Below are 20021 nucleotides of genomic sequence, written 5' to 3'. Positions count from 1 at the left end.
CTCCCACCCCACCCCTTTCCCCCTTGGTATCCATACAATTGTTTTCTATGTGTGTGTTTCTATTTCTGCCTTGTAAATAAGGTCATCTATACCATTTTTCTATATTCCACATATATGCGTTAATATACTATATTTGTTTTCTATTTCTGACTTAGTTGACCCTGTATGACAGTCGCTAGGTCCATCTACATCTCTACAAATGACCCAATTTCATTCCTTTTTATGGCTGAGTAATATTCCATTGTATATATGTACCACATCTTCTTTATCCATTCCTCTGTTGTTGGACATTTAGGTTGCTTCCATGTCCTGGCCATTGTAAATAGTTCTGCTATGAACATTGGGGTGCATGTGTCTTTTTGAATTATGGTTTTCTCTGGGTATATGCCCAATAGTGGGATTGCTGGCTCATATGGTAGTTCTATTTTTAGTTTTTTAAGGAACCTCCATACTAGCCATGGCAATCAGAGAAGAAAAAGAAATAAAATGAATCCAAATTGGAAAAGAAGAAGTAAAACTGTCACGGCAGATGACATGATACTATACATAGAAAATCCTAAAGATGCAACCAGAAAATCACTAGAGGTAATCAATGAATTTAGTGAAGTTGCAGGATACAAAATTAATACACAGCAAACTTCTTTTGTAAAGAACAAATTTAGGCTTTGTGATCCAACATGTCTCTGTCACAACTAGTTAACTCTGCTATTATGTGGCAAAAGCAGACATAAACAACACCTAATCAATGAGGAGCAAGGGCATTTTTTTTTTTCAAAAACAGGCAGCAGGCAGAATTTGGACCTTGCTCTCCTGCTCTTGAGGCAGTCACTTTTATTTCTTCTAATTGTTTCTTCTGATATTATTTCTGTATTTCTAAATAAAATTTCTATACCGCTATTCTCTATTCATTTTAGTTTTCGATAGTATTTACCAACTTTTTATTATGAGATGATGATTTCATTCTTTAACCGTTCTGCTAAAAAATACAAACACTTCTCCTCCCCCCATATTTATATCCGTATTTTGGTTAAATTAATATTCAGTCTTTTCTTTATTATGAATAGGTAAATAGTCATTATATATGGTTAAGCTTTTCTCTTCTGCAACTGTTCCATCTGCCTCCTGCCTTCTGCAAATAATTGCTTCTTTTCCTGTTAAACTGGTATTCAATGCTCCTTTTGAAAATCTCTTCTGTTTTCCCCAAGTCCTCCCCCTGACTCCCACCATACCTTTGCTTGGCTGCTTTTTTCTCTGCTTCTATTGATGTCTTTCATCATTAAAAGATTGTCATTAAATTTTGAAATAAGGTTCTATATACATATTTGGACTGTGCTCATTCATTTCTTTGGGGGAGTCTCCCTTACCTATATTTGTAAATCTTTTATCTTGATTGGGGGTTTTCCCATAGAAGAATTTTCTAAACTCCCGACTATAGAGATATGCTCGACTACCACTATTCTGGATTTTGAATCTGGAATCTCGTCAACCACTCCAGAGAATGAGCCTCTAGTTTCCTGTCATGATGGACAATGAGTCACTTGGGTGCTTGGTGTGAGGGAAGGAATATGGGGACTTAATTTTTCTTTATAAAGAACCAAGCTGTGCCTGGCACCCCAGGTGCTTCCAGTGTTTTGCATTCTGAGATTCCTTGGTGTGCATTATTATTTTGTTTCTTAATTTTCTATGTTAAGTACTTACCACTTTTTTTTTAAACATCTTTATTGGAGTATAATTGCTTTACAATGGTGTGTTAGTTTCTGCTTTAAAGCAAAGTGAATCAGCTATACATATACATATATCACCATATCTCCTCCCTCTTGTTTCTCCCTCCCACCTTCCCTATCCCACCCCTCTAGGTGGTCACGAAGCACTGAGCTGATCTCCCTATGCTATGTGGCTGCTTCCCACTATCTATCTATTTTACATTTGGTAGTATATATAAGTTCATGCACTCTCTTACTTCGTCCCAGCTTACCCTTCCCACTCCTCTTATCCTCAAGTCCATTCTCGACGTCTACATCTTTTTGTTTGTTTGTTTGTAATTTTAACATCTTTATTTGAGTATAATTGCTTTACAATGGTGTGTTAGTTTCTGCTTTATAACAAAGTGAATCAGATATATTTGTCAGTTGCTTCATTTGCAAATATTTTCTTCTGTTCTGAGGGTTGTCTTTTCATCTTGTTTATGGTTTCCTTTGCTGTGCAAAAGATTATAAGTTTCCTAAGGTTCCATTTGTTTATTTTTTATTTTATTTCCACTTCTTGGGTTTATCTCTGGGCTTTCTGTCCTGTTCCATTGCTCTATATTTCTGTTTCTGTGCCAGTACCATACTGTCTTGATTACTGTAGCTTTGTAGTATATTCTGAAGTCAGGGAGCCTGATTCCTCCAGCTCCGTTTTTCGTTCTCAAGATCGCTTTGGCTATCAGGGTCTTTTGTGTTTCCATACATATTTTGAAATTTTTTGTTCTAGTTCTGTGAAAAATGCCATTGGTAATTTGAATCTGTAAATTGCTTTGGATAGTATAGTCATGTTCACATGTTGATTCTCCCAATCCAAGAACATGGTATATCTCTCCATGTGTTTGTATCATCTTTGATTTCTTTCATCAATGTCTTATAGTTTTCTGCATACAGGTCTTTTGTCTCCTTAGGTAGGATTACTACTAGCTGTTTTATTCTTTTTGTTGCAATGGTAAATGAGAGTGTTTCCTTAATTTCTCTTTCAGATTTTTCATGATTAATGTATAGGAATGCAAGCGATTTCTGTGCATTCATTTTGTATCCTGCTACTTTACCAAATTCATTGATTAGCTCTAGTAGTTTTCTGGTACCATCTTTAGGATTCTCTATGTATAGTATCATGTCATCTGCAAACAGTGAGAGTTTACTTCTTCTTTTCTGATGTGGATTCCTTTTATTTCTTTTTCTCCTCTCATTGCTGTGGGTAAAACTTCCAAAACTATGTTGAATAACAGTGGTGAGAGTGGACAACCTTGTCTTGTTCCTGATCTCAGGGAAATGGTTTCAGTTCTTCATCATAGAGAATGATATTGGCTGTTGGTTTGTCACATATGGAGTTTATTATGTTGAGGTTAGTTCCCTCTATGCCTACTTTCTGGAGGGCTTTTATCATAAATGGGTGTTGAATCTTGTCAAAAGCTTTTTCTGCATCTACTGAGATGGTCATATATTTTTTCTCCTTCAATTTGTTAATATGGTGTATCACATTGTTTGATTTGCGTATGTTGAGGAATCCTTGCATTCCTGGGATAAACTCCGCTTGATCATGGTGTATGATCCTTTTAATGTGCTGTTGGATTCTGTTTGCTAGTATTTTGTTGAGGATTTTTGCATCTATGTTCATCAGTGATATTGGCCTGTAGTTTTCTTTCTTTGTGACATCTTTGTGTTGTTTTGGTATCAGGGTGATGGTGGCCTCGTAGAATGAATTTGGGAGTTTTCCTCCCTCTACTATATTTTGGAAGAGTTTGAGAAGGATAGGTGTTAGCACTTCTCTAAATGTTTGATAGAATTTGCCTGTGAAGCCATCTGGTCCTGGGCTTTTGTTTGTTGGAAAATTTTTAATCACAGTCTCAATTTCAGTGCTTGTGATTGGTCAGTTTATATTTTCCCTTTCTTCCTGGTTCAGTCTCAGAAGTTTGTGCTTTTCTAAGAATTTGTCCATTTCTTCTAGGTTGTCCATTTTATTGGCATATAATTGCTTGTAGTAATCTCTCATGATCCTTTGTATTTTTGCAGTGTCAGTTGTTGCTTCTCCTTTTTCATTTCTAATTCTATTGATTTGAGTCTTCTCCCTTTTTTTCTTGATGAGTCTGGCTAATGGTTTATCAAATTCGTTTATCTTCTCAAAAAACCAGCTTTTAGTTTTATTGATCTTTCCTATCATTTCCTTCATTTCTTTTTCACACTTTCTTTTCAATCTTTATTCTTTTCTAGTGTATGCATATAAGGCTAAAATTTAATTTCTCTGTTTAATGTTTTTACTTTATGACACATGCTCTGATATGTAGTGCTGAATTAATCATCCAATTTCACATACTTTCTACTCTTCATCATTATTTCTTCTTTGATACATGAAATGTTAAGAATATATATAAAATTTCAAAATGTTGAGAGTTTTTTGTCAACTTTTTGTAAAAGATATATGATTTTATGACTTGATAGTGAGTGGTTGTGATTAGAAGAGTATTAATTCTCTGATATTTGTTGAGATTTGTCTTGTGACCATATGTACATGCTTAATCTTTTACAATTATCCTTCTTTTACTTGATAAAAGTTTGTTATCTAATCGTGTATGTGGAAAGCATTGTAGGTTTTAATAAGTGATCTTTTAATGGAGCTTATCAAATTGGAAGATTACAGTTTTCTATATCCTCCAGAATATTTGGTTGTCTCCACTCTCAATTACTGAGATTAATCATTGTAGATTAATCAGTTTTTACTTGGGGTATTGTCAATTTTTGTTTTATATATTTTAATGCTCTTATTAGGTACATACATATTTAAAGTTGTTATATCTTCCTGTAGAATATTTGGTTTTATGTGGTGATTATATCCTTAACCTTACATTTTTTTTACCTCAGTCTGTTTTGTCTGATACTGCCATAACTCAAATAGCTTTCCTTTAGTGAATATTTTCATGTTATATCTTTTTCTACCCTTTCACTTTCAAAATTTTTGTGCCATTATGTTTTATGCATGTCTCTGAGAAAGATTATAAGTGTAGATTTTTTTTCCTAATCTGTTTTTTAACAAAGAGATGTGTCAATTTCCAATATCTGCGATTATTGACATTTGGAATTATTTCTACTATCTTATTTTGGGCTTTCAATAAGTAATGTTTTTCTTTGCTTTTTATCCCCTATCCTATCATATCTTCTATTATATTTATCGTGCTTTCTTTATTCTCTTTTTACTCGTTTGGAATTTATAAATCCTGTTTCTATTATTGTATTAACTACTCTTGAATTCCCACATTCTTATTTTATAGCAATGTTTTAAGTTAATTAGCTTCCCTATCCTCCTGTGGAATCATACAAAGACCTTAGAATACTTTAAGTCTGATCTTGTCTGTCTCCTCTTCACCACTGTCCCAAACACATCTGTTTTATTGACCAATGTTTTGGTGCAAACCTTTTAACACTCCTAAAATTTAATACTGTTATAATAATAGTTTTATTCATTCAGTTCTTATTTAGATTTACTTGTTTCTCTGCTCATTGTTGTTCCTTGCCATTCTTACCTTTTATGTTCAATTTCTTTCGTCCTCTGAAGTTCATCTTTTAGTAGCTCCTTCACTGAGAGTCTGAAACTGTTAAACATCTTAAGCTTTGTTTGTCTGAAAATTTATCATACCTTCATTCTTGGGCAATGTTATTCCATTATTTCCTGGTCTCTCATGTTGCTGGTGTTAAGTCTGCATAAGTCTAACTTCTGTGTCTTTGTAGGTAATTTTTTGTTTTCTCTGATATGCTATCAAAACATGCTCTTCACTTTTGGTGTTTTGTAATTTCACTATGATGTGTCTATATCTAGATTTTTAAAAAATCCTGCTTTGGATGGACTTGTGATTCCTAAATCTGAATATACATGTCTTTCATCAATTCTGGAATATATTCATCCTTTTCTGTGTAGATTTTGCCTCTCCTAATTTCTCTTGTCTCTCTTTCTAGAACTCTTATCAGATGTATATTTTTATTTATTTCCCCTCTGTCCCGTTTTGTATTTTCTCTCTTTATAAGTCTCTCTGTTGAATTTTGGAAATTTCATCCATTCTGCAGCTTAACCTGTCTACTGAAATTTTTAATTTAATTAATTTTTTGTAATTTCTAAAGGCTCTCTTTAATTTTTTCAAGACTATTTCTGGTGTTTTAAAATTTTTATTGTGCTTTGTTCTGTTTTCATGTGTTTGAAACATTTAAAAAATTTTTTAATCATTTAAAAAAATCCTTTCTTTATAGTTCACCATATAGTTTTATGACCTGAAGTTCTTTGTAGTCTAATTCAGTTATCTATTTTTCTGCTGATTCTCACTTTTAGTGTGTATTGTTTTTTGTATGTTTTATAAATTTATATGAAAGTTTGACCTCTTTAGGACTTCATTATGGAAATTCTGTGTGCCCAGACTGAAAATGTGTGCATTCAAAGTGATTTTTTTTTTCTTGTTTTGACCAGGTGCCCCAGGGTTATCTTCCTGTAACTAAATTTATTGTAAATGCTTTACCTGGGTTCTTAAGACCAAGCTGGTAATGTAAATTCCAACCCAAACCTCAAAATGTTCTGGCCCATGTTTGAAAATTACTTTTTATTTCTCAAATCTATGAATAGATAGGCATGGATCTTTGTTATCCCCCATTGCTAGTGAATGATTTCTTTCTATACCACAGTTCCACTAATACTATATCATTTTGAGGATCCTAAATTTGTGAAGGCATCTCATGTCAGATATCCTGCCTCATGCAGATTCAAGGCCTCGTTTGCTATCCTTGCATAGATGTTAGAAATCTAATTTCTTAGATACCAAGACCAGTGACCTGCCTTCTGCACCTGTATTTTTCTGGCATCTATGGATTTCTTTTTATTTATTAGAAGTTCTTCATGTAAATAATGTTCTTAAATATTCTGTAATTTCTAGGAGTTTGTGAAAGGTTATCCAGAGCAGTGTTCTCCAACCTTTCACACCCAGGCACATAGAGAAAATAATATGTGTACACTTAGGCAAGATTATATCTATGCAGAATTTGGAGTACCTGGGGAATGTTTGGAGGATTACTATATGAAGCTTGGTGAAAAAAAATTAACACATAATTTTTGAATGTAACAAAAAATATGTACAGAGGATATCAAACGCTAAAATTTTTTTAATCTTCAAATTTTTAATTGAAACACTTGAGTTTTTGTCCATGCACCTTCCATTTTTATATGAGGTTTTGACTTCTGAAATGGATATATGCAATTCCTGATCAAAACTTTTCAATGATGATCCATTCAAAGTCTTAATAGTCAGTCATTAATGAGAAACTGTTCACACAATAAAATGATAAAATTTTTAAACTGTTCAGATATTTAAACCATATGAAATTATATTAAAGTATCTAACAGTTCTCCTTTTTTCATTCATAACTGAACTGTTGAAATTTCTTGTGAAAAACAAGTGATGGTAAGACAGGAATAAAGACACAGACCTACTGGAGAACGGACTTGAGGATATGGGGAGGGGGAAGGGTGAGCTATGACAAAGCGAGAGAGAGGCATGGACATATATACACTACCAAACGTAAGGTAAATAGCTAGTGGGAAGCAGCCCCATAGCACAGGGATATCAGCTCGGTGCTTTGTGACCGCCTGGAGGGGTGGGATAGGGAGGGTGGGAGGGAGGGAGACGCAAGAGGGAAGAGATATGGGAACATATGTGTATGTATAACTGATTCACTTTGTTATAAAGCAGAAACTAACACACCATTGTAAAGCAATTATACCCCAATAAAGATGTTTAAAAAAAAAGAAAAAGAAAAACAAGTGATGTTAAAATCTAACCAAACTTTCAATACTACAATGATTTAAGATAATGAAACATTTTAGAATAATGATGACCCTCTAATTTGCAGAATGTGCATGCCTATTTAGAATAGTCCTTGGGACTAACTTGGACACCATTAAGTAGAAAATTTACTTCTGACTGGACAAAACTATTGGCTATAACAGAAGACAGAGAATCAAGGCCACTGTCTGGGACTGCACGCAGGCTTCTCATTACACCCTCAGCAACACTGGACCACTCCTTGGCCTACACCTGGAATGGAGCTCTTGAACTCCTCCATAGCACCACAACCCCCTTACTAAGGATGGGCAGAGCCCCAGGCCTCATACATGGCTACCTTGTGCTACAGGTCACCATTTGCAAAGTTTCAATATAGAGCATCATATTACTGAAACAAGAAGCCTGGATTAAAATTTTAAATAGAGAGAAGAGAGAAAAATAAATAATGGAAGGAAGGCAGGAAGGCAGGCAGGCAGGCGAAAGGAAGGAAGGAAGGAAGCTATAAAGAACTAAAAGATCCAGTTTCATTGAAGGTAAGGGGGAAAATCTCAATAAATAGTGAATACCTATTCTTATCTAGATGCAATGTGACAGGTGATTACTTATGTAATCTCACAGATTTTTATAAAAACTTTGTTAGGATGGTATTATCATCTGAATTCCAGATTGATTTTTAAATCAATATCAAAATGAATAATCATCTTGCCTAAGCTCACAGAACCAATGGGGAACTGGCTTTCAGTCTCAGTTATATCTATCTGGAAAGTCCATGATCTTATTCTCTTGAGTCAGTGGACTTGGTTCAAATTCTAGCTCTACTACTAACTATTATGTAATTTTAATTTACTTAATCTCAATACCACTTGTCTCATCCATAAATAAGAGGTAATGAATAGTCCCTGTCTCAAAAAGTTCATTATCCTCAAAACAAGTGAGATAATGCATCAGATATCAGCTTGGAGTGAGGTCCAGGCATCTCTAGTACTTAAAAGCTATCCAGGTGATTCTAATACACAAAACACTGAAACTATGAGTGCTTAACTTAGAATTTGGTGCCTAGAAAGTCTCAGAAGTTGTTATTTTTATAGTTGTTGCTGTTACCATTACCTCATGGATACAGTTTCATCTGATGTATTTTGAGTATATAACTGACAAATAGCTAGAAAATATGGAACGCCAAGATTTCCTGTGCTGCTTGCTTCCAAATACCTTTGATTCTCACAACCACATGCTGCCTTACTAAGTAAGCTAGAAAACATTTTTAAAAATGCACAGGTGGAGAATAATAAAAGACTGTTCAGGAATTCTCTGGCAGTCCAGTGGTTAGGATTCTGCACTTTCACTGCCAGGGTCTGGGTTCGATCCCTGGTTGGGAAACTAAGAACTAAGATCCTGCAAGACGTGCAACCAAAGGGAAAAAAAAAGGCATACTTATTGTCCAGACACTTAAGATTTAAGTCCTAGCTCTACCAGTTAATAGTTCTGGGATCTGGGGGTGGGGGGTAAGCCAGTTAGCCTTTATTAGATTCAATTTCCTCATGTCTAAAATTGTGCTAAAATAAACAACTTTTGTTTATGGATAGAGAAGCTAAATAATATAGCATATTTTAAACACCTGAGAAAATTTCTGGCATGTATTAGGATATGAATGATCAATAAATATTCCACTTTTTAATTTCTTTATTCCAACTTCACATATACACATTATTTCTGTATTAGATTTCCCCCTGCATTTAGCATTAGTCTAGATCCTGAAAGTGCACCATGGCTTCCAGGTTCACTGGAGATGGATCTGACACCTGGAATCTCAGAGGAAAAAAGGGGGATTAGGCCCTGTGAGGTTCAAAAGCCATTTGTCCCCTTGATATTGATTTTCTTAAGACAGTAGCCAAGACCCTGGCAGAAGTAATTGAACTGACAACAGGCAGGTCCAGGTTACTAATAATGGAATAGTCTTGGACATTCTTGATGACTTAATTTAATGACTGAAAGGAGTTCTGAAACTGAAATGCCTGGAGATGGGGTCAATGGCTAGGTCTCTGAGGAGAAAGGAAAACATGAGTTATTCCTAAGAAGTTATTTCATAGAACAAAGCATTTTATGGTAGTCCCAAATATGAAGCCAGAGGAAACGGTTTTGATTTTCTGTTTTTAAAGGAAAATGAAATTTTAAAGGCTTGAAAAATGGCCACTATATTTATATTTATTTTTGCCCTTATTTTGGAAAACAGACTTGGTTAGAGTTATGGCATTTGAACTTTAGTGAGTAACTCAAGGGTAGAGATCTTAACTTTTTTATCCCTTGGGTCCAAATATCAGTCCTCCGTCTTTTAATTGCATGGCTCAAGACAAGTTAGTTAATATCTCTGAACCTCAGTTTCCACATCTGTAAAATGGAAATGTTAATATTTTTATTATAATTATAAGAGAATATTTAAAAAATTTTATGTGTATAAAATTTCTGGCACTTGACATTAATACCTCACACAATAAACATTTGTTCAATGAAATAATACATGAATTTTGATGCTTCTGTCTTCCACTGCCTCTGGATAGAAAAGCCAGCCTATGGTTAACCTCTTGCAAGCTTTTCATTTTCTCTGACTATTCAGGGGCTGCCCTTGCCCTGAACATCATCCTCTCTCCTTTGGACTATTTCAGTGGTCATTTAATGTCTTTTAACCCCAGTTCTCTTTCCTTTCCCAATCTCTCCTCCCCACTTGTGAAAAAGCTGTTTATTAAAACAAAGACCTGATCTCTTTTTAATATACTACCCTTCTGGAAGGGTTTTAGTCATCTAAAACATTCCACTCCCCCATTTTAAAGGTGAGAACCAGAGAGGGAAGGAGCTCACCCAAGTGTCTGTGCTACTATAAACTGATACTGAGATTAGGGTTGAGCTCAGTACTCCTGGCCCCTAGCAGAAGATAACAAAGGGGAAGCAGACATATATCCTTTAGTTCTAATCAAAGGGGTGCTGAGCAGTTACAAATTTTTTAGTTTCAATTTTGCACTAAGTTGTTATCTTTAGTTTTGTTGAACTTCAAACGCACTACTGTTACTATAATGATAATATTATTCATTTCCATGGAAATTCTAGGTGAGCCTAGAGAGAGGGCACAATTAATAATGATAACTAAAACTTATGTAGCTTTCACTATGCACCAAGCATGGTTCCAAACACTGTACTTTTATTAAATGATTTAATTCTCATCAGTAATTCTAGGTACCATTACTATCCCAAATTTTCAGATGAGGAAACTGAGGCACAGAAAGATTTAGTAGCTTGGCAAAGTCACGCATTGAGAGTGGTAGAGTGGGATTAAAACTCAGGCTTCCAGGTTCTAGAGTCTGTGTTCTTAACTACTATGTTAAGCTAGCAGATAAGCTAGCAGAAACACATTGAATTTCTGTGAACGCCATTTATCCTCACTATGCTGGTAGTTAGTCCATATGGTTTCCTATAACCCTGCTTGCTACTTCCAGTCCTAATTATCAGGAAGTTGCAACTTGAATAGCATAGTCTTCTGATAAACTTTTCCCTCTTTCTTTTTCAGAGAGTCATTTTCAACATTGTTAACTTCAGCAAAACTAAAAGTCTTTATAGAGATGGGATGGCCCCTATGGTGAAATCTACCAGCAGACCAAAATGGTAAGTGACCCACAGAATGGGACCTCCTTCTGACTGGGAAATTTGACCCAGGGCTCAAGTTTATCTGCTGTATGGCTAGGGCTTAGTCTCACTGGCACTAAGAAGAATTAGATCAGTTTCTGGATGGCCATTTTCTGGGCTCTAGCTACTGCTCTTTGAGAATGTTGGAATAGAAAACATGGTCCCATGTTTGGAGTCACTAGCATTCTATTATGCAGGAAGGTACAGTCTGTTATTTGATAAACTCCCTGTCCTGTTTGCCTTTTATCATGATATATTTGGAAGCATAATTAAGTTGATCCCGTTCCTTTCTTTTCTAACCTGGGCATACATATTGTACAGTAACCTAGGAGGACATCAGGAGCTACAGTTTAGAAGATATCCCTTGGTTTGCTTGTTTGTTGTGGTGTTTTGTATAGATGTCGTGTGGGTTTTTTGGATGTTAAAGTTCTATTTGTCCCATTGCTATAGTGTGGATGAAGACAGTTGTATAGGATTACTTAATAATAGTAATGATGATGATGATGATAATGATGTTAATAATAACTGCTGTCACTTACTGAGAGAGCCCACTCTTTGGCAGATGTTTAATATTTGCTGTTACTAGTCTCACAAAATTTTTGCAAGGGACATTTTAAATATCCCTATAGTACAGATGACGAAATTGAGGCTAGGATAGGTTAAGGACTTTCTCATGACCATAGATAGTAAGGGGAGGAGCCTGTGTTATTGTTATTATCCCACACTGACATTCAAACCAATTAATTTCTTCATCCATTCATTCATGTATTCATTCAACATTGATTGCACCAAAATGAGAGTCTTTAAAGACAGAAACCAAGTGTTATTCATCTGTCACACAGTAGATGTTAAGTGAATGCTTTTGAATCGAACTGAATTCATGATGAGAATTTACATGTAAAGTGCCTGGCACTTGCTTAGTGCTCAATAAATGTCATCTATTATTGATAGTATTATGTAGAATACTATACAAATTCCAGGAATTGTTAATATTATTCTAGCTTTGATACCTGTTCAAATATTAATGACTAGTGAGAAGATCATTTCCAAGTACCTATATTTATAGAAAGCTAGCAATTCATAAATATTGAATTGTGCTTTTATGTAGAAAAGATACTTGACAATTTTCTATAAATGCTGGGCTGAGAAACTCAGGTTTGTAAAAGTGTAGGCATTTGATGATGATAATGAAAACTCTTTATTAAAAGATAAAAATATCTTCCTGGGCCTGTTTTTTACTTTACTAAATCAAGTTAACTATACTGCTGTTCCTCAGTTTCCTTTTGACATTGGGATCTGAACAAGGGGTAGGCCTTTGCTTTGAGTCTCTGAATTCGGCCTGAGTGGATAATAACAGAGTACTTCTTTCTGTTAATAGGCATATGTGTAGATAGGTGCTTCAGACCTTGTCAACGAAGGATATCACTGTTGATCTGCTCACAAGGGCCTTAAAATAACATTGTACTTCTTTCACGAGGCTCTGTGTTGGGATCTTACATAACAGCAATAATCACCATTTGGTTTCCTCAAGTGTTCAGTTCTGGAGTCTTCTCTTTTTGTGTGCTTTTGAAAACCCTTTTGCCTTAATTAGTTCATTTTGTTTTGTTTTGTTTCTCATGGACTACCATTTGGGTCCCCTCTGTCAGGGCTCTTGACAAGCTTTTGAAATATTAATGAGTCCCTGTATTTATATTATAATGTCTTAGAAATAAGTTAGCGTTCTTATCCAATGTTGGCAGGCTCTCAGCAGCCTCTGTTATCCAGTCACTGGACTTCTCTAATCGTCTAAAAAGAGTTTAAAGTTTCAGAACCAAGTCTGGTGTAGTTGAAGCCAATAAGGCACAAGGTACCAGAGTAAATCAAGTTGTTGATATGTCTAATCTCCCCTGTCTTTTGCTTTACCATCCCCTGACTTTGGATGGAAAGCTTTTTACCTTCCTTCACACTCCCTTTTCCTCAAGCAAGACATTTGGATATTTATTTACTTGATAGGACTTTACTGAGCACCTTAATGTGCTATGCACTATAGATATTGGGCATATACAGGATTAATGTGACAGAAATGATCTGTTCCCAAAGAGAACTTTCATTTTAGAATTTTATTAACTGATCTCTGCAGGCCATAATTGTTACCCTTCTTTCTACAGTTTTTTTCTGAAGATCCTTTCTGTACCTTTGGTGCTTTCTGCCTAGGACTTTCTTCCATTCCTTTGTTGATTCCCAGTATGAGAACCTATCTTCCAGTAATCATCATCCTAAATGTACCCAGGGTAACATAAGAAGTGATGTGACTGTTTAGCTCTCAGATTATTAGATTTTACTGGTCCTATGGAGTTCCACAATTTAGGATTCTAAACAGTGTCCCGACTCGAGGCTGACAATTGCCATACAGCTCTCTTGTCTTCTCTAGTGTCTTCCTAATTCTAGTTTCCCCAATACCAGGGCAACCACCATAATAAAAGGAGAAGTAGTGGGTACTTTTCTTGTCTAGGGGCTTTACCTATTTTAATATTACAAATAGGCATTGGAAATATTCTTACCTCATGACAAACATTAAAAGCCCTAAATTTCCTGGATGAAATATATACCAAATTGGGAAAATAAACTTTCTTCACATTTTCAAGGTGAAATAAATATTTGTCTTCACCTGTCATAGAGGGCTGTAACTGATTCCAAGCAAAGATGCCTTCAGAACTTAGCATGGGTCTGGTAATCAATTAGTTGTAGAAAGCAAATAAGCAACTAAAAAGCCATTATGCAAATAAATATATGTCCACTCAAGTCTGTTCTGCCTTGAGGAGATAAAATCAGCATACCTAGCAGGAAAGTGGAGAAACTGAAAGATTCAGAAGTTTTCTGCCTATTTTAGTTCATTCTAATTCTGTTTACATATTAGACTTATAGGGATTGTTGGTTGTTGGGACTCTGTAGCATGAAGTTTTTTCAACCATAACTGATTAATATTTTTTAATATTGTCAAAGGCTGAAATTTCTATGTGCTTCACTGTTTCTATGTGTTTCACTGTTGGAAACCAGCATTACAAAACAGCCAATATTTGTATCCTCACCTATGCAGAAATTAAACCTAGGATATTTACACAGCTAGTAAGTGGTGGCATTAGCTAGAGACCTCAGGACTCCACCTTTACTGTTCCTCCCATATTCCATGCATGGAAAGGGTAGAGAAGGGGGCACAAAGAAGCAGCGTGTAGCATGCAGCTGTGTGGCCTTTGGTAGATCTGAAATAACTTCTCTGATTGATTTGTCCATTGTAGTAGATTGAGGAGATTGAACTAAATCTAATATGTAGCTTTTATGTAACACATTGTTATGGAGCATCTAACTTTGTGCTAGGTACTGGGGTGATAAATATGAATATGACCTGGATTATATCTTTAAACTTTTTTTTTTAGGGGTTTAAATGAAACAGAAACATAAATAGGCACAATGTAAGGAGCATTGTACTAAAGACCACTAGGGAGGTATATAAAATGTGCTGTGGATTAGAGATGAAGAAAATAATACTATTAGGACTTGGGGAGAAAGGGAGAAGCTTCTGAGGCAGGTGGTATTTCAGCTAGATCTTGAGGAAATTGGATAAGAACAAAATTAAGGAAATGGGATTCCAAATGCAAGATATAACTTGATGAGCCATGATACCTCTTTTACGAGCCTCAGTTTCCTCAGTGTAAAAAGTGGATAATAATACTTTCTTACAGAGTTGTTATGATAAATAAATGTGAAATGGATGTGTAAATACTTTTTAAAGTCTCAAGGATCTTATTAATTCAATAAATTTATTTTCCTCTGTCTCACCCAAGACTGACTGAATGAGTGTTATTCCTTCTTTCCTTCCCTTTCTCCTTCCTTTCCTCCCTTCCTTCCTTTATTCTTTTCTTCCTTCCTTAAGCTTGTCAATAAATGCTAAGCAGTTACAATGGACCAGGAATTATGTAAGGTATTGGAGTAAAACAAGAGAAATATGATTACTGTTCTCATAGAGCTCATAGTCTACAGGGCTAGACATTAAATATGTAACTTTTGATAAATGTGATAACTGTTAAAATGGGATAATTCAGCATGCATGGAAACTATTCAGCATGCTATATAGCATTTAAGACTTAGACTGCTTCAAGGATAAGAGACCTTCCTTAGGAATGTTATTTATGCTGAGAGCTACAAGATCAATAAAAGTTACATCATAGTGGGTAGAGGTATGTGTGAAGTAATAGAATGTGTTTGACAGCCAAGAGTTGAAACAGATCATTACACCTTTGATGAACAAAGAAAGGACAATGTGATTGGAGCATGAAATTCTAAGGAGAAAGTCTGGAGAGGTAGGTGTGAGTGAAACTGATGTGAGCCTTGTAAACCGAGATAAAGAGTTGGACTTGATTCTGAGGGCAATGTAAATAAATTGAAGGGATTAACCAAGAGCAGGACATGATTGGCATTTTATAAAGATTAGTCTTGTTTCTGAATAGAGAATATCTTGGAGAGGAAGACAGTTGTTTAGAGATTTTTTGCAATAACTTAAGCCAATGATGGATTAGAAGGGTAACAGTAGTGATGAAAACAAGTGGATGGATTTGAGGGTTAACAGAGGTTGAATAAACTTGTCTGTGATTGACAGGCTGTGGTGGGTAAAATAAAGTGGGGGTGGGGGGTGTCCTGCATGACTCCCAAGTTTTCTGGAATAGGCAACGGAAGGGATGGTGGTGCCATTTACTGAAGATAGGGGCCATGGGACAAGAGACAATTTTGGCAGATTTGGTTGGATAGGGGATATGATGAGCTTAGCCTTGGAATCATTTAGCTAGAAGTGCCTGGGAGATATCTAAGCAGAGATGTCAAGTAGGCAATAGGGTATATTGATAAGCAACTCAAGACATGAATATGGAGGTACAGATTTAGAAGTCATAAACCTGTAGATGATAACCAGAATACTGGGAACAGATGTGATCCCCCAGGGAGGTCATATGTAGTGAAAAGAGACGATTAGGACAGGGCTCTGAGAAATCCTCATTTAAAGGTCAGGAAGAGGATGAGAAGCAGAAAAGAAGATGAGAGGGACCGGCCAGAGAGTAGGAAAAAAACCAAGAAACTGTGGTGTCATGAAACCGAGGAGACAACAAGGAGTGGCTAACACTGCCAACTGCTACTGAGGGGTCAAAGATAATTAAGGTTTTAAATGCTCAATGTCTGTAGTGACATGGAGGTTGTTAGAGGCTTTGGTGAGTGTACTTTTAGTGATGTGGTGAGAGTTCAAGCCAGACTGTGTGAGTTGGGGGATAGAGAAAGTGTGAAGAAATGGAGACCATAATTATGGACAGTTCTTTCAAAAGTCTGGCTACAAAAATGGAGGAAAGGGATACAAGCCCATGAGATAGACAGCAAGTAAACAAACAGTTAAAATATTCTTTTTAATTAAATGCAGTGATAGAGTTATGTACAAATAAGCAATAGATCTATATTCTCTATTCTTAACATAATGATAATCTTTAGCCTTATTCTTGTCAAAAAATGTCTAAAATTTTGAAATTAATTTTTTTTCCTGACATAATGGTGCTTTACTCTATTGTTACAAAATAATATTTTTGAAAAATTATAAATTCATGAATTAATAATTTGTAAAACAAATAAGTCATATACTTAAAATTAAATTACATCCCCTTGCCCACCCCCCATATACCTATCCTCTTTCCCTGCTTTATTTTTCTATGTAGCACTTATTTCCACCTAACAAATTATAATGCATTATTTATTTTATTAGTGACCTCTCCCTCTATTAGAAAGTAAACACCATGAGAATAGCAATTTTTGTCATTTAAAAAATTCATTTCTGGGCCTTCCCTCGTGGTCCAGTGGTTAAGATTCCATGCTCCCAATGCAGGGGGCCTGGATTCGATCCCTAGTCAGGGAACTAGATCCCATATACTGCATCTAAGAGCCTGTATGCCGCAACTAAAGATCCCACACTCGGCAACAAAAGATCTGACATGCCACAACTAAGACCCTGCACAGCCAAATAAATAAATAAATATAAAAAAAAAACTTTAAAAAATTCACTTCTGTATCCCTAGCATCTAGAACTGTGCCTGACATATAGTAGGTACTCAATAAATGTTTGTTAAATAACTGAATTAATCCATTATCCCTGCACTAAACCTAACATTTACTTTTAATATTACATTTTCCTTTTTAGTTTATTTCCATGGAAACAATCAAATATATATACCCATTTGTATTCTGTCCTTTTCATTTAACATTATATCGAAGCAGTTTCTCATGTTTGATCCTAATGTTCATTATACCATAGTTGGAGAATGTTTTACCATTTTCAATATCACAAATTACTGTGTCATATTCCTATTGCTGGTCATTTAGACTGCCTATATATTGTTTTTCTAAAGTAGATACTATTATATAGATTTACATTTATTAAATTATTTTTTAGAATCAGTTCCTAAGAGAGAGATTGCAGAGTTAATGATTATAAGCTCCTGATATGCGTGCTCTCAGAATATGTTATACTCATATTGGTCTTTCACATATTCAATATTCATATTCATATTCAATATGAATATGTTATTATCATATTGGTCTTTCACTCTATCAGTTTTACTGCAATCTGGACAGCATTAAGAATTGACATTGAAAAAAATGATTAATTTAGGAGATGTAATATGGTCCTTGTAGTTGTTTTGTTCTCATTTAAGTTTTATATTTTAAGTCTATTAGCATTAATGCAATGCCATAAAATCAAGTTTCCAAAAATAAATACATATCCATTAAAAAGAAAAGGCAAGACATTACAGACATCTGGTTCTGGGACAAGATGGAATAGATGCATATCTCCCTATTTCTTTCACTAAGTATAGCTAAAAACCATACACATTACTTATGGGAAAAACAGAGATGACTCTGAAAGGTGAAGAGATGAGGGAAGAATGGCAAGGTTTCTCAGGACCTGACAAATGATATAGTGGTGAGAACCTTGGGTTTTATTGTTGCCTCATAAATGCCAGAATGGTTGCTCAAGAAAGCAGCAACCTGGAAATGCCCACAGGCACAGAGAAAAGCCAAGCCTTCCCAAAAGCCTGTTCTGGCTAAGCAAAGGACAGGAAAGGGCAGCCTAGTAAGACAGAAAACTTTGAGACAATAATTGCCTACTCTAGCCAAACACTGTGGAAAAAACCTGTAGACCCATCTTCTTCCTTAACAACAAAGGTTGAGTGGGGAGCCTAGGCTTCCATTTTTGTTCCAAACCCCCAACCAGTTCATATCAGAGAAAAGTACAGAACTTGGACTGTTATTCCAGCTGGTCAGTAATGAATCCCTTTCACCTATGATGTCAGACCACATGAGGAATATGGATTTCCACCACCCACTTGTGGATGAGATCAATAGCAGAGTGCAGGGGAACAGAGACAGAATAAATGAATGTGAGGATGGAACAATAGAAGTTACCCATTCTGAACAATACAGAAAAAAATAGACCAAGAAAAATGAACAGAGCCTCAGAGACCTAATATTCATGTCATTAGAATCAAAAGAAGAGAAGAGAGTGGGACTGAAAAAGTGTTTTAAGTGGAGGAAATCTTCTCAGATTTGAAAAGAATACTTAAACCTACAGATTCAAGAGACTGAGTGAACCCTAAACCGGAAAAACTGAGGGAAATCTATGCCAAGAAACATCATAATCAAACTTCTGAAAACTAAGCACAAAAAAAGAATCTTGAAAGTGTTGAATAATAAGAGGAAATATGCCAGAGGGAAGTGACATAATGTTTGTCAAATGCTGAGAGAAAAGAATTGTCAACCCTGAATTCTATATCTAGCAAAAATGTCTTTCAAGCATGAAGGGGAAATCAAGACATTCTAGATGAAAGAAAAACTAAGAATATTTGTCACCAGTAAACCTACTCTAAAAGAATGGGTAAAAGAAGTTCTTGAAACAGAAAAGAAATAATAAAGAAGGATTCTTGGACTATCCAAAAGGAAGAAACAGAAAGAGTGAAAATATGGGTAGATACAACAAAATTTCCTTTTTCTCTGTGTTCTCTAAATTATGTTTGATGTCAAAGCAAAAATTATAACATTGTCCAATGTTTTCAATGTATGTGGAGGAAATACTGAACACAATTATATTATATGTGGAGAGGTAAAAGGACTTAAAAGGAGGAAGTGTTTCTACACTTTTCACTCAAATTGGTAAGTGTCAACACCAGTAGATTATGATGTTATGTGTTCATATTATAATAGGATGATGAAGGAGGTGGGGTGGATGTAACATAAAGGGGTAGCATCTGGGAGATCTTTGTTGTGGTAACATAATTCTGTATCTTGATTGTATTGATGATTACATGTGATAAAATGGTATAGAACTATACACACACATTGTAGCAATGTAAATTTCCTGATTTGATGCTGTACTATAATTATGAAAGATGCAGCATTTGAGGGAAATGAAGTGAAGGGTATACAAGATCTCTCTGCACTAGTTTCACAAATCCATTAGAATCTATAATTACCACAAAACAAAAAGGTAAATCCATATTACTTAACTCTATCCCCCCACACAAAAAAAGCTCCCAAAGCATAAGAATAGTTCGAAGAATGTAAAAAAGTACAGAAGGATCTAAGGTTTCCAAGGGATTGAAAGAGGGGTGGGAGAAAACATGGGGAGGGGCCTTTTGAAGCCAGAGATGTAACAAAAGGAAAAACTCTAAAAAATTTAGTCTAGAATAGATCATGTAACCCAAGGAACTGTGGAAGTAGAAGT

The 20021-nt window shown here is 35.3% G+C and overlaps 1 protein-coding gene across 1 annotated transcript in view; it reads left to right on the top strand.

The window, feature by feature from the left end:
• Positions 1-20021, top strand: part of AGBL4 (AGBL carboxypeptidase 4) — a 1255618-nt gene that overhangs the window by 499506 nt on the left and 736091 nt on the right. The window contains exon 4 of the mRNA XM_024739248.1: positions 11121-11215. Within this exon, the coding sequence (XP_024595016.1) occupies positions 11121-11215 (95 nt within the window). The remainder of the gene's footprint in view (positions 1-11120; positions 11216-20021) is intronic.

This window comes from Neophocaena asiaeorientalis, unplaced genomic scaffold (assembly GCF_003031525.2).
Source record: "Neophocaena asiaeorientalis asiaeorientalis breed wild unplaced genomic scaffold, Neophocaena_asiaeorientalis_V1.1 scaffold138, whole genome shotgun sequence".
Classification (NCBI taxonomy): Eukaryota; Metazoa; Chordata; class Mammalia; order Artiodactyla; family Phocoenidae; genus Neophocaena; species Neophocaena asiaeorientalis.
Note: the sequence above shows the minus strand (reverse complement) of the source record. Positions and strands in the feature narration are given on the sequence as shown.